Below are 24,430 nucleotides of genomic sequence, written 5' to 3' on the forward strand. Positions count from 1 at the left end.
CCTGTGTTGTCCATCTGCTTGTGCAACAGAAATTCACTGGACTATTAGTTTCTCTTCTCTACCTCCAGCCCCCTGTATCTCCCCCCAATCAACTCCTAAGGGTCCACCAACCATCTGGAGATGATGCTCCTTTTGTGCAACAGAACCTTCTCATTCCACACAGGATCTCACTCAGCAATATTAAGGTGAGCTCCAACTAAGTCATACACAGAAAAGACTTGGGTCTAAGTCATACCCATTAATTTCAGTGGGTCTATTCTGAGTATGACCACTTCTGGATTCAACCCAAAACTGCAGTAGTAATAGAATTTACTTGTTGCTCTACAAACTAACAAACACAAAAGGGATAGATCTCTGCCCTGAGGAGTTACATTCGAAATTGAGGGCAGAAAAAGAAGAATCCTCACAAATGATATGTACAAATGTATTATACGTGTGCACATTTAAAAGTTAAAAGTTCTATCATAAAACTCTCATGGGAAACAAAGCTCTATTGGCATGAAAAAGCAACACTTTTCTAGGAAAATTTATGTGACCATTTTTGCAAGTGTTATGAATAAAGAGATACACGTCGCCCACACACTCTTCTGCATAAGTCAGCAACAGCTGAAGCAACCTCATTTACACTTGGCTTATTTTAATCTGATTGACATTTAAGAAATACTGAATGAAACTAGTCTTTGTACTTCTCATAACCAGAGAGAGAAGTTTCAATGGTTCAATAGTGGCTTTTTAAAATCTGCAATTTATCACATTAAAAAACAGTAATCCAGTTCATTTGTTGATAGGAAGAATTGAAGGAAAGAATGAATACAGGTGTCATTTTTTTTTTTTTTTTGCATTGCTTACTGTAAAAATGAATTGAAATGATATGGAAACTAGGGTAGTTCTTTTTTTTGGGGGGTGGGATGGAGAGTCAACCATAATGACCACAAGCAGCTCTTCCTATAATGATGACCACTGCAAATTTTGTAAAAATAATAATGCTTAATTGTGACTTCTATGAGGACCCATACAAAACCCCAGTCAATGGGTAATCCAAAACAGACTGTCATGCGATAACCCCGTCTCTCCACTGGGTCATTTATCCAAGACAAACTGCTGTCACCACCTACTGAAGTATATACTGCAGTAGGACCCTCCTTAAATATGCTAAACTGTGTCAATAAGAGGCAAAAACAAAGAGTGAGTTATATTACCCTGGAATCTGCCAGGACAGAATAGATCAAGTATTTGGAACAACCGTTATAGTTATTTAGAAAACCCTTATTTCCTTCACAGAGGTACAATTCTCAGAGTAGTTTAACAATGAACTCTGGGAACTGCAGTTCCGTGAGAAGTGTGGGGAGAGTCTCCTAACAACTCTTAGTACCCATAATAAACTGTGGCTCCCAAGAGGAACTCATGACTGTCTAGACTGGTATGATACAGGTTTAAATGCATAGTGCTGATGGCAGGCACGCCAACTCTTGGAGGCCTACATGTCTCCAGCCCTCTCAATCTCTGTTGGAAAGGGGCCGGGGCACCTCAATGTGAAGGAGCCTGGTGTGCATCTCACATGTTGTGGCTTCAGTGGCCAGCTCCTCCAGGGTACGCAGCCTTCTCTAGATGACATATTGTGCGCGCATTGCTCGCATGGCATCACACACGCATGATGCTTGCTGCACGTGTGATGTCATGTGCACACAACGTGTGCTGGGCCTTCCCAATCTTGGGTTCAACCTGGTGCCTCTTGCAGATGGGACCCTTCTGAGATGCATTAAATACAGACGATTATAGAATTATTTTTATGGGTTACCGGTCTTGTAAGCGACCTAGGTCTTGAAATACGTCTTTGCAATCTATCAGCATCCCCTTGATTTTGTGGTTTTATTTCTATTAAATTATGTACTGTATTGGCATCAAATTTAAATTTAAATTTAAGATGTAGTTTAGTTCATATACCAAAACCTAATAAACCTCAAATTCGTATTACATTTGAAGTGGGGTTTTTTTTTTACCAGAGTATGCTACAAATACTGTAGTTTGCTGCTGAAGTCATTCGCCTTCAGTGCTTTGTACACTTTTAATAGGCTCTATTTTAAAACCCATTGTTTTCTAATCATTTATGAGAAGATCCACATAGCACTTGCCTCCCAGAACTGAGAAATTCAGTGGAGCGCTGAAGAAACTGTGTTGGGTTTCACCTGTTCCTGTCACCGTGAACATATCTCTGGCTGGAGATTTTCCTGTTCCTAGTTTTACATATTTTAGCGAAATGATTAAATGTGCCACATTTTTGGCACTCTTTCCCCAATCCTGTTGAACAGGCTTTTATGCTATGGCTGATGTCACACTAAAACAGATCTCTGCCCATTCTGTACATCTTTGCGGCATTTGTCTCTGTCTGGGGTGTTGGTATAGTGACCATCTGTCCTCCTTTACAAAGGACAGGCCTCTTTCTGAAGGGTTGCCTGATTCAAGTCCTGTTTAATGGTAAAGAACCATAAGGGAGAGAATTGACCTTGAAGTTGTACCTGAGCAGCAGGCTGAGAAAGGTACAAAGGTAAGTAGGAACAGATTGGTGGAGAGGAGAATTAGCTTGCTAAGTCAGGTTCTGGCTAGAATGTCCTACTAGAGCAGATACTATTTCTAAGCAATATCTACGGCCATTATGTTGAAATTAAGGAATGGGGTAGAAATGTGATTGAGCTCACATTTTAAGGTGAACTTAACCTAATTTGCACCTTCCAAAACAATATGCAAACCAAACCACAGCCATCCCTAAGTTGGCTAGATAGGTTTTGTTCCTTATATAGTTTTAGGACTTGTTTTATTGCTGGTTTTAAATATATTTGGTTTTAAAGTTTCTTGTTATTTGTTTTTTTTTTCTTCTGTGTGTCACTACTGTGTAAAAAGCTACAAATAAACACAATAATCCATCAACATCATTGCCTTTGATACTTGCGCTTCTCTGGATTTTGCAATGCAGTTCTCCAGCCAAGTAATGCATATAACTAGAGTGGAGTGTGCATATTAGTGAAAATAACAAAAAATGCTCTATATTGGAGAAAATCACTCTGCAAAAATGTGTGTATTGGTAAAAAAATGCATATAAAGGTATGTATATTATGACAACTTTGCACTGAAATGCTGGTGAATTTTCATGAGGGCTTTTTTTGAAATAGAAAAATCCCCAAACTGTTGTGGAAATGTGGGGAGCCAAATTTAATATGGAAAAAATGGCAAAATGGTCATATTTGCCCATCCCTAGTTGAAACTGGAAGCAGGCGAAGAATGGGAAAGCATCAGAAAGGATACATATATGAGTCTTCACAGCTGGACCCAGCAGGTTTATGAGCTGGCTTGGAAAGCTAGATACACACCAGATTTCGCTCCCTGGGATTTGGCAGTTTTCCCTGTATTTCCTTGCTCCTTTCCTAGAATGTCCTCTTATTTTCATGTCAATTTGCCCAAATTTGAGTTACCTTGAATTAGGACTGTATATACTTCTGCTTGAGTGGAAGTGAATGGTATATGCTGTAGTAGAATACTTGTGTCTATTGCTGAATAGGGTGCTAGAAATTTCATCTGACTGGTTTGTTTAATTGTATGATTGATTGTTATACGATGGTTAGGAAGAGTTGATTTATTTATTTTTTGCCCAATTGTCAGTTATGTTATATAATTGATTTTCATTTGCAATATTTTACTTTCTGATGTTTAGAGGCTCTTTTGTATAGTTTTGAATTTCCCTTGTATTTTTGTAACTAGCGTTTATTTTGTTTTATAGAATGAAGGAATTCCATGGGTTCTTTTTGTTGTTGTTGTATCTGTTGTTTATTTAAGATATTTTAACCAATGTTGTAAAGCACTGAAGAGTTTTGATGAAATGTAAGTGGTATATAAGTTGTGCAAATAAATACTTGGACTAGATGATCCTTGTTGTCCCTTCCAACTCTACAATTCTATGATACTATCGTATAAAAGCAGAAAAATAAATAAAAAGTCCTTTTCCTGTTAACTTGTTGAGAATTTCTTCTACATTAGGCAGGTGAATTATGTTCTCTTATAATTTTTATTCATAGCTCTTGAACCTACACACATTCTTAATTTCTTATTTCTCAACTTGTCTCCCTTTATTTTCAACTTCAAGCCTCACGATAGCAAATTGCTTTCTTTGGATTTGTTATAATTTTGCATTTTGGAACCTGGTTTCTTAATCTTTCCTATCATTTGTTTCCATCAAGAGCTGCAATTCATATGATATGGCATCATTAAATACGGATATAACCCTGAGAACGAATATGCAGCTATCGTCAATAGTCTTTTTTCCTTTTTTAACAAAAAAAAGTCAGTACTTTTTGTTAATCTGAAAATGCAACAGTGAGGAAATGCCTTGAAGAAAACAATGACAGCAAGTAATAAATCCATCCTTTAGGTATACGTTACCTAAATAAATATACATTACCTATAATTCTTTTTTGCTGTTTATATTCATGAAGTCTCACTGTGGTAATTTCCATTCTCTCCTCCATCACTTGTGTGCCAAGGTATGAATGTTGCCATTAAATTATTCATCACAGCACAAATTCAAGAAAGCTTGTATTTAGAGGAATCTTGTGTTTGCTACTCTTGTAATTTGAATACAATTGCATGCATTTTACGCAGCTCCCAAGTAATTTTTTTACAATTTTGTATGGGGCTGTCAAAATAGCAGTGCTCGTATCTGTGTTCATGATTATTTAGTAGTTCCATATTGAGCTATAAAAAGCTAAGATCAGGTTGCATAAAGTGAAAGGAAGGATGAAACAGGCTTGTAGAAAGCTGAAATCCTGGTCCTATGATCAGCTGAACTTGGGCAAAAGGACCAATTCTGGCAACATTATTATTATTATTAAGCAACTATTTTAATTTTAAAAGACAACTGAAGGCAGCCCTGGTTAGGGAAGTTTTTAATGTTTGATGCTGTATTGTTTTAAATATTTGGTTGGAAGCCGCCCAGAGTGGCTGGGGAAACCCAGCCAGATGGGCGGGGTATAAATAAATTATTATTATTATTATTATTATTATTATTATTATTATTATTATTAGACCCTGATCGGTTTTCCAGAAGTATCTGCCTGCTTACCTGTTCCTCCCCTCTTTGAATTCAATTTGATTATATTATTTGACTAAGAAAACAGTGCAGGTAGCAACAGAAGCAACCAAGTGCCACCCATATTATTAGCAAAATGCCAATGTTGTTGAAGTTTTAAGTTGTTTTCATTGGTAGTTTGCATAATGTGCTCTGTATTTTGTTATTTTATCATTTTAATATGTTTTAATGTACACTATCTTTTCTAATCAGATGGTGATTTATAAATATTCTTATACATATTACAACAGCTACAAATATCAAACAAACGTGCCCCTATTTTCTTTATTGGCAAAAGATGCTCTCCTAAAATTTCCAAATGCTTCTAACAGGGTCTCAGTAACACTACAACAATCCTGCAAATTAGGGTCATATTTACAATATTCATATTACAGATGTGGCGGTGGAGGGTCAGAGATATAGCTTTTCTTAAAAGCAATGTAGCAAGCTGTTGCTATTAATAATAATATTTACACTATACCATCTGCGTACTTGGTACTTTGCAGAATGGTATGGGGGGGGGAGATATTTTTCTTTCCTGTGAGGTTTGCAATTAAATTATTGATGGTAGAGGGAGCAACTGAGAGAGGGATCAGAAACTGGAAAGGAAAAACAAATTTCACTTGGATGATGTGGCCATTGGGAACTTTTCAGCGTTTTTCAGAAGGGGCGAGACACGGATGCTGAAGAATTCTGATGGAAATTGAAAACTAAGCAGAAGTTGCTGCAGTGTACGTGTTTGTCTGTGGTCAGGAAAATAAACCAGCCAAGGAAATATAATCAGCATTGATTCACAACATTGCTTTTAAGTCTGCAAAACATATAAGTATTTAATGACTATTTTTTGCATAGTTTTGATGTTTCCTGTGCAATGAAATGAATGTAAGATATGCAAATAGTTATGTACCTTATGTTAAATAGTGGACAGCCAGATGAATTATGTAGTATTTGGTGGAAACCGAACTGCAGCAGAACAGAAACGGCATTGGTTGCGATGGGTACAAGTTGGAATGTAAATCATCACCACCTTACATCTGTGGTGAGGCATAATACGTCACAGAATTGTTATTTCATATTTGTGGAAATTTTAAAATACCATTCAGGTACTGAAGGAGTATGTAAGTGTGGTAGCGGCCAGTGTGGTGGTGCACAGCTGCTCTTCTGACACTGGAGTTGCTGCTGGTTACCATGGATGGGAAAAGGGCTGGGGTGGGACATGGCAATGATGAGGTTGGGGCTGCACAGACGCACTACTGGAACCAATCCATCCCATTGTGTCCTCCACCTCCTTCCCCTTCACCCACTCCCTACCAGGTACCAGTGAAGAGGGGGCAGCTCTATCCCATCCGACTGGCCCAGGGTCGGATTTAGGTTTGATGAGGCCCTAAGCTACTGAAGGTAAAGGGGCCCTTTATATGCCCAGCTGTCCTTTGTCAACAACAAATTGTCGCTGTTTTTTGTGTTGAATATATGCTATATGGTAATTTATGGACTTAATAGATATCTAAAGCCATTTGCACATAACAAATAGGAGCTTTCACAACACAAAACACTGTTGCTGTATGTAGGTTATATTTTATTGGTTTTTTTATCTTATATTTTGGAAATGTACATCCAGGGGTTTTTTCCCTTAATTTTTTTGGGGGGCCCCCAAGAGAGTGGGGCCCGAAGCTATAGCTTGTTTAGCTTATACGTAAATCCAGCACTGCACTGGCCACTGCTACATAAGTTAAAATACAGCTCAAACTCTCTCTCCCACCCAACATTTTGTGCATTGAAATATGTATTCCGACATATGTATTTTAATAGAGGTTATATTTTATCTTATTTTAAAATGTTTACTGTGGGAAAGGGAAAACATTCCTCCATTCCTAAATAATGCCACCAATAGACTGTGGGTAAGAGAGATGTTAAAGCAATGGGATGAATACAATATTATGTACAGTACTTTTTTTCTTAAAAAAAATATGTTTAGGGAGTACACTCATTGAGAGCCAGTGTGGTGCAGTGGTTAAGAGCGGTAGTCTCGTAATCTGGGGAACCGGGTTCGCGTCTCCGCTCCTCCACATGCAGCTGCTGGGTGACCTTGGGCCAGTCACACTTCTTTGAAGTCTCTCAGCCCCACTCACCTCACAGAGTGTTTGTTGTGGGGGAGGAAGGGAAAGGAGATTGTTAGCCGCTTTGAGACTCCTTAAAGGGAGTGAAAAGCGGGATATCAAGTCCAAACTCTTCTTCTTCTTCTTCTTCTTCATTTTCCTACTTATATTGAAATACTGCCCCTCAATGACACCAAACTTAGATTTACAAAATGTTTAGGGGTATGCTGACCCTTGCATCCCCCCAGAAAAAAGTAGTGATTACGTACTTAGTTTCTACTAGGAATTACATCTATGACATAAAGCCAAACATAAGGGAAAAGGAGTGCCCCCGTGTCCCAGAAGACTTTCCTCAGAAAGGCCTACCAGGCGCCGACAGTAACATATTTTGGTGTTAAGCGAAGACCTTTTTGTTCACTCAGGCCTTTTAACACCTTAATACACATATTAAAGCCAACATTCATTATCTTTTTAGTTTCTACTCTTGGCAGTATTGAGCACTGTATTTTTACCCCACCCCATCGCTTGGTTGGCTAATCTATTTTGGGTCTAAGGACCACTTTATAAACATTTGAAATAAGCAAATAAATCCAATTACAGTCAGCGCTGTTTTTCTAGAAAAAGAGGTGCCAGAACTCACCGTGAGCACTTCCCTTGTTTTTTCAGAATGGCAATGGCGCCCACCTGAGAGGTGCCGGAACTGAGTTCTGGCTGAAAAAAAGCCCTGATGACAATGCACACCTAATGACACTTTCCCTTATAAGGCAGCTAGATGTTTTTATTTATTTGTTAAGGTAGCTGAATATCACTTAATTATTGGCATTTCTAGACAGTGCACATAAAAAAGCAATCTATAGAAAACGGGACAACAAAAAAAACCTAGTGAAAAAATAAAAATTGTAAAACCGAACACTACGTGAAATGCTAACTTTTTGCTCTTGGGGTTAGTGAATTTCCACTAGAAAGGTCTATGCTAGGAATTGAGAGGGGAGGGAGCTGTGTGTGTGTGACATTGCTTAGGCTGGATGCAGAAGTCAACCAAGGTGTCCCCTAAAAATAGGCAATGGACATATCCCTAGTCATCAACGTTAGCCAGGATAATGTGTTCTTTCTGACAGCATATTTCAATTTGGTCTTCTTCCTCTACCCAAATGGGAGCTGAACAGCTGGTATATTTCAGTACGCATTGTTGTTTATTTTGTGGTGTGGTGTGGTTACTTGTTTTCATTTTATTTTATGTTCTGTAGCGCCCTGCTATCAGTGTTGAAAAAGGGTGGGTGATAAAAATTTAAATGCATGCCAGCATATAAAGCTGGAACCAGTTTACCCATGAGACTGCCTTACCCAGTATGTGCCCACTCGACTGTCTCAATCAGTGGAATGGGTGCTCTTATGCATACCACATAATACCCAGCACCACATCTGTAAGAACTCAATAGTTTAATGAGACACTTTGGAACTCCCTGCCTATTGATATCAGGCAGGAGCCTTCACTGTATTCCTTTCGGTGCCTGCTGAAGACATTCTTATTTAGATGAGCCTACCTGGATGTTTAAAGGGACGCGGGTGGCGCTGTGGGTTAAACCACAGAGCCTAGGACTTGCCAATCAGAAGGTCGGCGGTTCGAATCCCCGCAATGGGGTGAGCTCCCGTTGCTCAGTCCCTTCTCCTGCCAACCTAGCAGTTTGAAAGCACATCAAAATGCAAGTAGATAAATAGGTACCACTCCGGCGGGAAGGTGAACGGTGTTTCCGTGCGCTGCTCTGGTTCACCAGAAGCGGCTTAGTCATGCTGGCCACATGACCCGGAAGCTGTACGGCGGCTTCCTCGGCCAATGAAGTAAGATGAGCACCGCAACCCCAGAGTCGGCCACGACTGGACCTAATGGTCAGGGGTCCCTTTACCTTTACCTGCATGTTTAGAAAGTTTGCAGGGATTTTGAATTGTTTTAGTCTATTTTATTGCAGTCTTACCCTCCTGTATGTTTTAAATTATGAATATAAATTTTCAAGTGATCATTTTATTATTTTACCTTTTTCGTAAATCTCTGAGGTTTTTTCCTACAGTCAGGTGGTATGTAGATAAAAAAGAAATTATGCAGATAGATCAATAGATATATATATATATATATACAGGCAACTGCTTTAACACATGCGTTTCTTATACTATGAAATCACTTTTAGAGGCTTCATAGGACCATATATATATATATATATATATATATATATATATATATATATATGAGAGACATGTTTACAAGTCCTTATACATTGTCATCATCAGCCAGGATATTGTGTTCTTTTTGACAGGGCGTTTCAATTTGGTCTTCTTCCTCTGCCCAAGCAGGAGTGAGCTATACCCTCGGGCATCTCATTTTACTCTAAAGCAGTGGGGATAAAAGGGTTGTCGCATCTGCAACCAACACACGTTTTGGAACAATATCGCTGTCCCCTCAAGAAGCAGTTATCTTTGCGCTGCTCTGGCAGCAGGAAGGAATCTGTGGTTTTTCTTGACTGTTACTCTTCTCTATTTAAACTACTAGAAATAACTCAAAAATGACAGAATGCTCCCTCTATAAATAATCATTCCGGTGTAGAGTTATATTAGGAGGTAACTCAGATGGTATGATAACGCCTAACCAACTAATCTTAGACCTGTAATGCCATAAGATATAAATAAACGAAGCTAAGAATAACTGACCCAGAGGAGTCAGGCTGTTCTAGAGGACTACACTGTAGATCAGCATCCAGTATAGAATAATTCCTGTCAACTTATTTCATCAGGGCGTCTCTCCCTCCCTCCCTCCCTCTCTCTGTTTTCCTTTAAAGAAAACAATGTGAGCATGTAAAGACATGGAGAAAAAATCCAGATAATAAATGCAACTATCCCTGACCAGTTAAACTGAGGTGTTTTATTATTAGGGACCAGCCAAGCAGTTGAAGAACATGCAATGTAACTGCATAACTAACACTTTCTATAATTTGGTATACCGCTTCAATGGTATTTGTACAGTAATAAATATCAATGTGTGTGCATTTGTATCCATGACATGCACAGCTACTCAATACCCATTTATAATAAGCAAGTGATTTCCCTCATTCCCCCCTTAACGTGATACGAAACAGAAGAAAAGGAAGGACTAATGGATTACAGATTATGCTCAAAGGATAGGAGTAATGCTCAGGAATAGCACTGCCGTACTTTGCTTTTCCACACATCATTCCTGTAAGATAGGCAACTGTTTTTACTGCAGTAGTACCTTGGTTCTCAAACTTAATCTGTTCCAGGGGTCTGTTCCAAAACCAAAGCGTTCCAAAACCAAGGCAAGCTTTCCCATAGCAAGTAATGCAAAGCGGATTAATCCGTTCCAGGCTTTTAAAAACAACCCCTAAAACAGCAATTTAACATGAATTTTACTATCTAACGAGACTATTGAGCCATAAAATGAAAGCAATAACCAATGTACTGTACTATAAAATAAATAAGACAGTATTGTAGATGATGAAAACTAAAATTATTATTTTTTTCTTACCTGCACTGATGATAGTCACTGTTTATCCATTTCTGCAGTCACACAAGAAATCAGTAGCTGAACTGGGTTCCACACAGTCACAAACACAAATTAACCGAAAAAGCCTCAAAAAACAAAAACGCAAAATAAATAGCAAAAACAGAAGCACCAAACTTAATCTGTTCTGGAAGTCCGTTTGACTTCCGAAATGTCTGAAAACAAAGGCGCAGCTTCTGATTGGTGCAGGCACCCTGGAAACAATAGCCGACAACCACATTGGCTTCTGAAAAACATTTGAAAACCGGAACACTTACTTCCAGGTTTTCGGGGTTTGAGAACCAAGGCGTTTGAGTACCAAGGCATTTGAGAACCAAGGTACCACTGTATTCCCATTTCACAGGCAAGGGAAGCAAAACAGCATTCCTGTGCTCTGCTATAGGCCCCTCAGCCCCACTTATGCCTGTGAACCAAAGTGCACAGCACTGCTGCTTAATATGCTGAGGGGTAGCATCCTGCTTAAAGTGTACATATGTGAGGAATACAGGCTTCTTGGGGTCTAACTACAGATTTTAACGAAGTTCCATGTTTGGAATTCCCAATGTCATTTTCTTCTTTGAAAAGCAAGGGCTGCAGATTTCCCTCCACACCAGTTCCATCACTTAAATATCACCAAGGTTTGGAGGAGCAGGGAATTGCTATTAGCCTTTGAAGGAAAAAACACTCAGAACCAGGGTTTTTTTTGGGGGGGGGGTTGATATTCTCCCCGTCCCCTTATGGCTCATCACAGCTCCAGAATGTGCTTTGGCCCTCAGCTAAAATCCAATCACCTGTAGCAGGGATGGGAATGTTGCTGGACCAAACTTCCCATCACCCATGCCCATGGGTCGTGCTTGCTGGGCTGAAGGGATACAGGCCACATCTGGAGGGTCATAGGTTCTCCAGCCTGTGATCTATGCAGCAGTCTACAGGAAGCACATATGCTATGGCAATCAAAACACGTCATTTTGCAAAGGTTTATTCTTTTCTGTTTCATTCAGGCTTTTTCTTGCTGGGGGTGTTGGGTGTGGGAGGGTCAGGGTCAGGGTCAGGGGAAGGGAGAGTTGCTCACTATGCCTCTGCATGAGTCCTGGCCAGGAATATACACTTAGCCAGGCTTAAGTATAGCCATCTCCCATGCCGTGGAAGGTTAGCCCAGTCCTTATCCACACACAGATGGCACGCTATTTAGCTTGTGTAATCATTTCCAATTCTTGTATTTATTTATTTATTTTTATATACTGTGCTATGGCTAAATAGATAAATAAAACTTTGAATGAATGAACCGGAAAGGGGCTAGTGAATCCATCAAGCCGATGGCCGCACGGTCCCAGGTAGGCTGAGCAAGATGAGTTGCTGCAGAGCAAAGTGGTTGCAAGAGAAGAACTCTGCATGAACTCTCCTCTAGCACTTGCCATACCAAGTTGCCATCAAGTCAGTTTATCCTAGGCTGGATCCCAGATAACAGAAAGCATAGAAACAAACAAACAAACAAACAAAAAGCTCATCTCCTCGACATAAAATTCAAAAATATGAGTCACAAAACCGAGCATATTCCTAGGCAACCACTATGGGAGAAAGTAGTTATCTGCTATCAACCCTATGCCTTAACACATCTTCCAGCACCCTTTTTTTCCTGGTTCCATTAATAGACAGATGACTTTCTCCAATGAGAGGCCTTGTGATATATGTGTAGCAAGCTATAGCAGTGAACAAATGATCACATCCTGTTTGGGGGGGGGAATTTGGGGGAGGAATAAAATGTTAAAGCAAACTCTTCTTGAAATTTTCCTTTATTTCAATATGAGTTTTCCTGCTAACAGAGTTAACAATAAAAGAGATTGTATTCAGTTCAGACCATTATTAAGGGATCTACCACTCCCCAGTGTTTTGTATCAGCAACATTTTCTACCATTTTTGTAACTGAGGAAAGAGAGGACACATGATGCTCATTCATAAACACTGCTGCTTAGCTTGAATGGGGATAGTTTCAATGGCACATGCCTGGAAATATGTATGATGGGAGCATGTGCATTTGGGACTTTCTCCGAATGGCTTGGGTTGAAAAACAGCAACTCCAGATTGTCTCACAAGTGGTCTGTGTGTGCAGCCTTGGATAATGCACCAAGTTTAGAAGCACATCCTATAGGGTTTTAATGGTCCTCGGCTCTGGCATCCTCACTGGTGGGCCCTAACCTGGAAGAGAAAAATACATGCAATCTGAGAACTATTTGACCTTCTTGGATATTCTGTGCAAAGTGAAAAGGGTAGCACTATTAGGCTAATGGGCCCCTTGCAGGTCTTTGCCAACCTCTGGAACCAGCCCTGATGTGCAATGTATGTGCAGTTTTGAGACCCAAGGAATAAAGCTGAATAAAGGATATGCACTCAGCAGTTTACCAACCTGTTGAAAAAGAGGCTGGAATAATACCTTGGCACAATGAAATGTGAGGAAGAGGACAAATAAGTATGTACTTAACTTGCAAACAGCAGAAGCAAAACAGCATTTCTGGATGTCTATATGCAGCAATACCAGGCAAGAGTTGCCACAGCAGAATAGTGACAGGAAAAATACTGTACCTCAATAAGAAACACAAAACTGTGCAGCCGAAAAGCAGGTGGATGGGTTTCTCATAAGCCTGGCCAAATTCGAAAGGTGCCTTCTGTTTGGTCAAATGGAGTGAAGACAATTGCAGAGGAGGACATATTTTCAATAGCTTGGCTCCTCCACTTGAGCTATTTGCTTTTCTGCAGTGTGGCAACTGCGGTTGGATTGCTAAATCAGTCTGGTCGAGTAGCACAGCTAGGGCTGGCCCTCAGGTCTCCAGACCCCTCACCACTGCTCCTCAAGACCATCAGAAGACAGGGGCAATGGCAAACAAACCTGGTGTCAGCATGCCAGTCACCAGCCCCACCCTATGAGCTGACACCGATTGCCACAGCATCCTCTATTTATTAATTTTCTAAATGCTTTATCATCAGGCGGCAGTGGCCAGCCAGGCAAACATATGGCTACATATATGTTATTATTTTTTGCTTTTAAAAATTTATCATCCTTTTCTACAACAAAATAGGGCTTCTTCCCAGGTAGATGTGCTTAGCAGCAAGGAAGAAAAACAACATTTTACTCTTATACTCCATAAGTGGTGCTATGACTGAAGCGAGTTCAAAATGTAAAACTGCATGTGCTCAGAGACTTTCTTTTCTGTCTCTTTTAATTTGGGTTAGCCAAATGCTTTTGTTCCGACATATCAGGAAGGTAAGAATGACTATAAAGCATGGAATGGCAGTGTGCGCGGGGGAGATAAATGTTAATTGGGTGCTTTACAACTGAAGTACGGTAAGTTAAGAAGGCCATAAGTTCAGCATCCAAAATTACCTAGGTGCACTACTGATTTGGTGACCCAACCATCTGCACATACTCTGGTCACCCTCCAACTCTTCTGCGATTTGTTTGAATAATGTCTCAGAATAGCCCACCTCACAGGGTTGTTGTGATGATAACATGAGGAAAGAACCATGTGTTTCACCTTGAGCTCCTTGGAGGATCACTGGGGTATCAATGCGGTAAATAAACAAATATCAGCCATGGACGCCAACTTCATCTTCCTACAGTGCTGCAAGCCACCACACCCTTTTCTCTGATATTTGGTTTTGCTAACTTACATTAAGTTATACACTGATGCAACAATCCTGAGCCTAGCTATCTATACTTAGATCCCACACGTTCATGTGAGTGACAGAGAGAGCTAAGGGAGAACTGGGTGCATCACAGCAGCTTTTTGAAATAAACATTTTAAAAAGAAACTAGTATCTCTCTCTATCTTGGTGGAAATTCATTTTCTGATCCTTGAGCTAGTGGGTGTTGGAAGCTGTTACTCTCTAGCTTTTCTTTTCTTTTTACTGAAGAAATTTACCACCTGATATTTTTTAAAAAAAACAAAATAATAATGGTCGTGCCATTATTATCACACAGTAACATGCAAGTGCCTTTATTTAGCAGCCTTCTAGAATGCCTTATTCATAACCTGATTTCTGATTGCTACCTCTCCGGTTCATCCCATTCATAATAGGCGCTGCAGACAGAGAGGGAGGCAAATGGAGGAAGCAGTAATTAAGGGAATTCTAGAACGGCTGCTTCAAATGACAGCAATATTTCACGAGCCTCGTAGCCTCAGAAACTCCTGTGACAGTTTAGTTTGTGAATGTGTATCCAGTGCCAACCCATTCCGTTTTATTTTTTAAGATTGAGTCGTCTGAGCTGAGGAATGCTTGTACAATTTATTTAAGGCTTTGTGACTGAAACAGAACCCATTTAGTATGCGCTTCATTTGTTTTTCGTGGCTGATTGTTTTTCGTGGTTGATGGTAGGTGGTGTAAATATGCCATGTTGTGTTTCTGGCTAAAGGAACTGTTTATCCACCACAATTAATGCACAGGAGAGAACCTTCCTTATGCAATCCGAACACTAGTCCATCTAGCTCAGGACTGTCTACACTGAATAACAGCTCTCCAGGGTTTGAGGGGTTTCCTCAGCCATACCTAGAGAGGGCAGAGATGGAACCTGGGGCTTTTTACCTGCAAATCATATGCACCACCACTGTGCTGTGGTCCCTTCCCACATCCTTAGTACATGACAAGCTACAGAGCAATGTAAGCAATTATATCGTCCCCCAAAGAGTGCAGTGCACAGCCATTCATGTGAAAGAGAAAACCAGCTCATTTTTTAACACACATCCATACAGAAGCAAGGCTCACCAATTTCAACGGAACTTAGTTTTGAACCAAGTGCGCATATAATCATCACATAAGGTAAACAAGATGAACCAAGTAAATCCTAGCATTTGATGGTTGATGGATTCACCATCAAAGCTGCCAACTTTTCACTGGCCTGGTTCAAATGACTTAAGTTTTAAAGCAGCCTGGCAGGCAGGAAGTCACCATGGAGATAAAGTGAGAGGAACTGCTGTGGGGCCCGGATATTGTTATCCAGAGACTCACACAATCAAGGTCAGGGAAAAAGGATTCACTCCAATGCTTTCTCATCCAGGTATCCAAACTGTACATCATGAAGGTAAAGGAGCATGTGGAATTTTAAGTCTGTGTTACATGAAAAAATTCATTAGGTTGCTCACAAGATTTTTTTTTAAAGCGGGATCTAACGGCTGGCACCTGTGGTCAAAAAAGCACAGGCAATATGCCAAGTCCCTTGAAATTCCTTGTGACCAGATGGGATGCACATACCCAATCCATGAGCTCTACACTGAGCAGACTGGAGCCCTCAGCGCCATGTCTGCCTGGGTCTCTTCCAGGACAGACAGGGAAAGCAGAAAGCATGCGGTTACCCAGAAACAGCAGGCAAGCATTTTGGCAGTTGCCAGGCAACCTTCTCTACATGCTTTCTCCTGCCCCGACCTCCTCCAGATGAGAGCTGAAGGTTCTTGATCAGCTGTGTAAGCAGAATTGATAGCAGCAGCCAATAGTAAGAATACCCTGGGACCTACTCTAGGTTCATGCTCTTCTAGCTGGTGGCCTTGTTGTTTTCACACCACTGCTTCCTTAGTGCCTCCTTGCTGTTTGGTCCCCTTTACTTCACCAGATCTACCTTCCTGAAATCCCTGCTGTGCCAGCTCCACCACTGCTTGCCCATCAGGATCTCTCTTTCTTAGGCCCTCCTGGTCTGTTGACGTGTTTCCCCTTCAGGTCTACCTAATGTCAACACGGACTGGCAGTAGCTCTTCAGGGGTTTTAGTCTAGCTCTACCTGGAGATGCCAGGGATTGAACCAGTTGTTCTACCACAGAGCTATGGCCCTTCCTAACTCTCCTTTCCCCTCCAAGTGACATAAGTACTCTTTAAAAAAGCACTATTCAAGTGGACACAAAGACCTTGAGGATAGCTCAGTCAGTAGAACATGAGACTCTTAATCTCAGGGTTGTGGGTCTGAGCCCCACGTTGGGTGAAATCTTTCTGCATTGCAGGTGGTTGGACTAGGTGATCATCAGGGTCCCTTCCAACTCTACAATCTGACGATTCTATGATTCTAACCCCACAATGGACACACCCTTAAAAGATTTATTGCAAGAGGGAGAGAAGGGCTGGCTATAAAGACCTAGAAACTTTATTATCCTGTCAAGCCGTTCCAACAGATGACAATACGTAGAAGAGCACTGTTCAAACATTTAGGGATCATACAACTTTATCTGTTGTACAGAAGAGATGATTTTGGCAGATGATGATTCTTGTATCACAGGCCTCCAGGAATTTGAAAAGCTACACCTGCCCAAAGTCCCTTTTCCATACATCTATTTGGTATAGGAACCCAACAATGTAATCCTAATCATGTCTGCTCAGGAGCAAGTTCCACAGTGTTCAGTGGGACTTGCTCTCAGGTAAGTGGGTATACAGAGGCGCCAGCTTGTGAGGGCGATGGGGGATGGGGGACGTGCCGTCCACAATGTCGGGAGAAGCCAGAGGTAGAGCCAAACCTAGCAGCTGCACAGCTTCAATGGCTTCTACTCCACCTCCTCCTGGCACTGCCACCGGTGGGAGGCTGCATCAACACTCCTTCCCCTCTGTGGCAGGAGCAGGGGGAGCTGGCCACTATAGCCACTCTGCGCTCGGCTCTGCCTCTGCACTTTTTGGACATGGGGGCAGCCCCCACCCCCAAAAAACTGGGGCCCCAAGGAGCTGGTGCCCCTGTAGGTATAGGAGCACAGTCTTAATGTTGAAACTTGCTCGTCCCTAAGGGAGAACTCTGTCCAACTTTCCTCACTTTTCTTAGCCTATGATAAACCAAGACACACCAACAAATCCATAAGTCCCGCAGGGTCCCAAAATGCCCGTGTACCCAATTTAGTTTTCAAAATGCCAACTCACCCCATCCCCAATTAAATATAGAAACATTGCTCCCTATATTGTCAGCACACTGGCACATCAAGCTCAGTACTGTTTACACGGACAGGCAGCAGCTTTTCCTGGTTCCAGGCAGGAGTCTTCCCCAGCCCTACCCAGAGATGTCAGGGATTGAACCTGGCACTTCCTGCATGCAAAGCAGACACTCTGCAATGCCAGGCACTCCCCTCTTTTTGCTATGAACTACTATCCGCACAACAATTCTCACCACAACCTTTGAAGAGGAGATGGGCAGCTGTGCACCCAGCAAACCTGCACCCTCAGCAATCCAGGTGCACCTACATAATACACAGCGACAATTGTGGGGCCAATGGAGGGCATACACTGCATTGTGCTCACCTTCACATGGAGAAAGGTCCTGGTGCTTCAACAGAAGCCCAACAGACAGAACTCAACAGGTATAACCTTTCCCTAGCATGGGGATACAGTGATGGATAAAGCTTCAGCTACTGGTTTCTACCTGCTATGCATTAAAGGTACAGAAAAGGGTACTTTAAAAATGCACATGGCACAAACCATAATTTGAACCTACAAAAATAAGGTGGGAGTAATTAGGAAATAAAAGTGCTTTTCAGGGTTCTCACTACAGCATGCTTCCTACAGTTCTTGTTCAAACTGCCCAGCTGAGCATACCCATGAGATTCCATCACTATGCTTAGTTTTACTTATAAAACAGGAAGGGCAACAGATTATCACATATCCTATATCATAAAATCCCATAGAGATCAACAGGTGCCCTGGGAGTATGGACATTGTAATGGGCAGGCTGTCAACCAAACATTTGTTTCCTCTCCATTAATTATGGTTGCAGCCACTTGAAGGCTTGAATAAGATTATGCAACTGATCAGACATTTCAGATGAGCAAGCCTTACACAATTTAAAATGAATGAAAGGAGTTACGGCATGAAAACGAAAAACTTCATTGTGATTTAAGAATCAGTACTGTACCACTGTAGCACCACACAGTGCCAAGCAAGTACTGTGTCTTGTATTCGGGAGCATTTATGTATTTCTCAATTTATTAAAATGTGTGTCCAAAAACAATAATACTTTTCCTATGGCCTCATCAGCTTCTGTGATTTTTACATGCCATGCATTGCAAACAGGTGGTTACAGAAGCCAGGAGAGCTTCTAAACCTGGAAAGGGGGGTGGTTTCAACAATTTGGTAACTGCATCTTTAAAACACCTGTTCACTAGATACTTTCAGCGAGTCATCGCATCTAACTTTCACTTCAATGTTCCCAAAAATGTTTCAAACCATGGAAAGGAACTACAAATCTGGTACAAACAGATGCACTTTAGAACTAAGCTTACAAGGCACCACTAGGGAATCAGAAAAGCATGCTAGCAGAAATCTTTCAGTGTCTGTGATTTTCAGAGATAATATTACAGAAGACAGCTTTAAGCCTATTTGCACCAGATAGGATGAGTTACATCTTCCAGTTCTTAGCTGTTGTCCACTGGTAAATTCCACCCCCCACAAAAAAAAAAGCTGAGAAAACCTGAGTAGCCCTAGCAACTGCAATAGAGGTCTGAGCCTGTACAGGAAATCAATTTTTAGGATTGCAAACAGCTACCAAAACCCTAAGCCCCACTGGTTCAGATGGCTATCTTACTGTGGTTAGGAGTGCAGGCTTACTTCCAAACAAAAATGCTTCATAATACAACCACCCTTCAAGCCCACTGTAAGCAAGACAGGAAAATGCAAAAGAAAAGAAAATTACTTTCTTTTGCTTGGAAACTAGCATTCCCAGAGGGGCAAGAAAACACAAGCCACAAAACAGCAACAGAGGAATATCTCGGAAGTAATACTGTGGCAGAGCTCTTAGCTGAACAAGGATCTGGATATAAATGAAAGATGCAGATGCAGAACTCAGCAACAAATTCTTGACAGGTTCTGTGTATGTGGGTATAGAATACATGCATACATATATTATATATAGAGACACACACTGTCACACACACATATGCAACTATCTATCAGATCGAGAAGCTGAGTCAGCAAAGAGCTTCTTACCTGAGCTGATCATGCTGTGCATTCTTTGCTGAGCCAAGAGCTGGTCACGTCCCGAAACTCCATCTGAGGAAAAACACGATTCACTCTCGTAAATTGTCTGCAGCATATTCCAATCAGACTGCACTTCTGCTACATGAAAGATTCATCATCAACCGTTCAGAGGCGTTGGAAACGACCCCTTCTGCTCCTGCTTCCTCCTCCCCAGGATGAGTGGGGTTTAAAAAAACCGAACCAAAAACAATACTAAATGGCACTAAATTACCAACATGTGCATATGTATATGTATAAATGAAATATTTCCATTCAAAGGGTTTTCTTAAGCATCAACTATGACAGCAATCCAGTTTAAAAACCATTTACTCTGCTGCAGAAGCTTAAGGCACAATGATACACAGGTATTATTATTATTTTTAAAAAAGAAAATAAAACTGTTGATTATTATGCACCTCTCTAGTTGTGTTAGCTGTGCTCTGGAAGCCAAGAGCAGGTGGAGGAGGGATATATTTCTCCCTCAGGTTATTCTTGGGAGTCGAGTGAGAGAAATAAAACCACTTAAAAACAAAAACAAGCAAGCACAGTTTCTAGGGACTTGACTCCCTAGGGGTTTAAGTTTCAATTACTCCCAACCCTGGCAAGTGATTCTGTCTCTGGGTCCTCTTCCTCCTCCTCCTCCTCCTCTTTGATTGCCTGCCTGCCTGCCTGCCTCTCTCTCTCTCTCTCTCTCTCTCTCTCTCTCTGTGCAAAGTTGGCCGGAGCTTGTGAGAGCTCATTTGCATACGGATCAACAACAGCCTGGCCCACAGGCAACAGAAATAGAACAATGGCTGGCCTGAGCCAAAAATAGGTCAAGCATGGCCAGATGATTGGAGCCTGCATGAATGCATTTAAAAATACCTCAGCTCACCCAGCTGGCCAGTCCCTGTCTTTAAAAAAAGCAAAAAGCTGCAGGTCTCCAGCGCGATCCCCTCCAAAGCGATTACCTTGTCTTAATGCCAAACCTGCCTCTGTCTGTATTATGTGTTTAGGTTATTGTGCCTCCCTGCGTGTTTATGTGTGATGGAGAGAGACCTGCGTTTCTACTGTATTTTTGATGCCCTCGCTCCTTTTGAGTGGACCATGTGTCATCTTTCGACAAGAGAGCAAAAGGGGAACAGGTCCGTGCTGGGTCTAAAATAATACCGTGGAAGCTTCTACTCATAATGTGGCTTCTGCTTCTCCCACGCGTAGCAAACCTATTTTTGTTGCCTGCCTCTCTGGCTGTGTTGCAGAGAGTTGGCTGGAGCCTTACTATCTCGCCGCTCAGTTGCAGGATGTACAGGCAACTGACAACAAAGAACGAACCAAAAAAATAAAGACAATAAGCCCGCTGAAAGCCACCGCACCCACCCACCCTGCCGCGCCCCACTCCCCAGGGAAGGGAAAGCACATCCAACAAGGAATTGTACTTTGATTTCTGAATAGATTGTTCCCCTTAACGTCAGTTTTCAGCTGCAGCACAGCGTGTTAAGCGCTGCAAGCTACAATACCCCTCCATCTGAGAGGAGGGAAGTGCTAAACAATTTATACTGCAGAGCACTCTAAATATAAAAGGAAGTGTTGTCTTAAAATAGCTGCTTCCAGAGTCGCATAGCAATGTTTAAAGGTATACACACTGGCACGCCTCATCCTGTCTTTCAGAGCTACTCATGGTTTACACTGCAGGGAGAGGCACAGAAGCCAAGTGGGGATACCAGACCATCTCTAAGCAAATGTGAAGCAGCCGATAACAAAAGCAAGTGTGTTGTTGTCACGTGCATCACTCCAAGTCTCATTGCCTTCATTCTGAATGTGTGTGACAAAATGCTTTTTTGCTTTGGCATCTACTTATACTTAGAAAGGACCTGGTTCCCTGCTTACATTTTTTGTGCACCTGCCTACACATTTGGATAAAGCTGGGTGCAGTCCAGCCTGCAGTCAATGGTGCCAACTGAGCATCGAGAGGAAAGCCACAGTTCCCGTATCTCTTGCTCTCCACAGCCCTTTCCTCATGTCAAACAATTGTATTCCAGTTTGCTGCATACACACTCAAGAATGGTCACAAAGGTATCATTCAGTACTTTATTCATTTATCTGGAGTATTTCTTTCTTGCTTTATAGCTCCAAGAGCTTCTCAAAGTAGCTTATGCAAGGTCCTCAAAACAAAACCCTACTCAATTCTGGGAAAGGAATGACAACCAAAAAAAATAAAAATCACACAGGATGTCTATATTGAACCAGGATTATTCAGGCTCTTGTCTTTGTTCTTTGTGACAGCATACCAGACAGCATCTCTCACAGGAGTGGGGTGAGCTCTTGGATCCTCCTCAGCCATGATGGAAGCAGACTTCCCTTTGATGCCAGTTGCCAGTTGCCAGGCAACAGTTCCCAAACTCAGTCCAAGATGGATGGTTTCTCCATATGTTGTTGGGCTACAATTCCCTGACCACCAGGCCTCCTGGTTGGAGTGAATGAGAGCTAATTGCAATATCATCTGGAGAGTCTCCCATTCCTATCGTAGACTCAGGCCTCATCTACACTACACATTTAAAGCAGTATCATACCACTTTGAACAGTCATCATTCCTTAGGGAGAGAGATTGATTAAGCCACTGCAGGAATTGCAGCTCTGTGAGGGGAATTGGGGTCTGCTAAGCAATTTTCAGCACCCTTAGCAAAATACAGCTCCCAGGATGCTTTGGGGGGAAGCTATGACTGTTTATAGTGGCACAATAATGCTTTACACGAAGAGGGCCAATGGTGCCTCACTTAGCAAAGGAGCCAGCCAATGAAAGACAAATAAATTCACCATGTAGCTTTCCATATATTGGATGTAATGAGATAATGGCCTTGTATGCACAGAACGGAAGCAAACCATGGTTTACTACAAATGGGCAGCATGTGCATGCTGTTCAAATCATGTCTGCTCTGCTTCTCCCCTTTCCCATGGTGGGAAAGAACAAACTACCGTGTCGGCATAGCATTATGTGCAAATCAGTTTTCATAATTTGTTTCTTCCAAACAAATTACAAGCAATAATAATAACCATAATAATATCAAAGAGAGAGTGAGAGAGAATCAAGAGTGAAGTAATTATGGGTGAAAACATGAGCAAAACCCAGAGCCACTGCTGAATGGACAGCAAAGGAAGAGGACTAGGGCTGAAAGACCAGGGGAAATTGTAGGTGCATGAAGGCAGCTATCCTAAGCACAATATAGGGAACTGTAGCCCTGCTTACATGGTAGGTGCCTGATTTAAGAATATCCATAGTTATGCCTTTTGGTACATGGGTGGGTTTTTCACTAGTGCGTTTTTCAATCCTACAATGTGTTGCAAATAATGTAGAAAAGAATACCTGGTCAAAATGCAAGAGACATGTAATCACTCTCCACAAATGCATCTTAAACCAACCCTTTTTAAATATTGCCTGAAATCACCATTATTTAACAAAAATTAGTGGGGCAGACTTGAATAAATAAAGCTCTCTTGTGTACTAGTTTCTTCTCATGCGTGGTTGCTCACAAATCAATATGAAGCAAAGCAAAGTGACCAAACTGTATGGATCATTCTTTCTAGTGACGTCAAGACAATCTAAAATGTCACTGTGTCCTCTCACTGGGTGTGAGTGGCACCTAATCTCTATATTCTAATGTGGAACACAGGAAAATTACAGAGCATGGCTATCCATAGCAGGAACAATTCAGCAGGAGCTTATCTATATCCCCCACTGACAGAAATGAAAATCTAGGAGTGTCTTTGTGCTGCACCCATTAATTTAAGTGGAACCTATTCAGAAGATCTTCTCAATGGGCTGTGCATTTGGATTTGCAGGAAATGAAGGTAAACTAGCAAAGGGAAAGCTAGCTTTGTTTATTTTCCTTAATTGCTGTCTCCCACCATGACAAAAGGTTCAGGTAACTAACAATCAACTCAAAACAGAGGCAGCACTGTTTCAAAACTCACTGTTACTTCCAAAACCAGGTTATGCTACTCTGTTACCCTCTAACTGCCAAATGTCATTAATGTGGTGCCCATGAGTGCGAGAGCACTCTTGAGGTCTTTCCCTGGTGCTCACTGGGTCTTTAGGTCCCTAGGCCATAAGTGCATACCCTCCAACATTTCTCCGATGAAAACAGGGGCGCTTTTGGAGGATCTGTAAGTAGTGAAGGTGCTTACCCTTTTCTCCCTTGAAAAGTACATAGACCTGAGGAAGGAAGCTGGAAAAGTGACACTCTTTCCCACTTATTTCAGCTCTATGTCATTTTCAAGCCTCGGATTAATTCTACTGGATCCCAGGACTCCTGGAAAAGAAAATGTTTATGTGTGGGTTCTCTGTGTGTCTCTCTCTGTGGCGAGGGCTGATCTGTGGGATGGGGGAGAGGGGAGAGGGGAGAGAAGTAAATGGAAAGTGTGATGCCCATAGCACTTGCTCACAAATTTAGGTTGTGTCCATGGGCCTAAAAACATCGTTGTACCCCATGTTAGATGCTACTGTCCTTTGGCAGCCAACTTTAAACTATTAGCAAGCTAACAAACCCTTCCCAAGAACCAGAAAAATGGGGCAGGTCTGGCATCTTGGGGTGTGAGCCTTCAGATGGCAGCTCAAGTTGGTACCAATCTCTCAGCTTTACTCAGCTCTCATCCTTTTCAAGGCACAGTCAGGTAGCAGCGGCCTGCTCCAAATGAGGCATACATGCCTGCAGGTGGGAACTGAATGGTAAAT

At 41.6% G+C, this 24,430-nt stretch overlaps 1 protein-coding gene across 7 annotated transcripts in view; it reads right to left on the reverse strand.

Annotated features, from left to right (window-relative positions):
- HDAC9 (histone deacetylase 9) overlaps positions 1-24,430 on the reverse strand; it is a 466,741-nt gene that overhangs the window by 239,564 nt on the left and 202,747 nt on the right. For 5 of the 7 annotated variants that reach the window (XM_083578505.1, XM_083578499.1, XM_083578500.1 and 2 more), the window contains one exon: positions 19,693-19,755. In XM_083578505.1, coding sequence (XP_083434631.1) covers positions 19,693-19,755 — 63 coding nt within the window. Of the gene's footprint in view, positions 1-19,692; positions 19,756-20,138; positions 20,398-24,430 lie in introns of those variants that run through there. The other 2 variants (XM_083578501.1, XM_083578504.1) reach the window with 2 other exon arrangements.

This window comes from Podarcis filfolensis, assembly GCF_964270895.1.
Source record: "Podarcis filfolensis genome assembly, chromosome: 12".
Taxonomy (NCBI): domain Eukaryota; kingdom Metazoa; phylum Chordata; class Lepidosauria; order Squamata; family Lacertidae; genus Podarcis; species Podarcis filfolensis.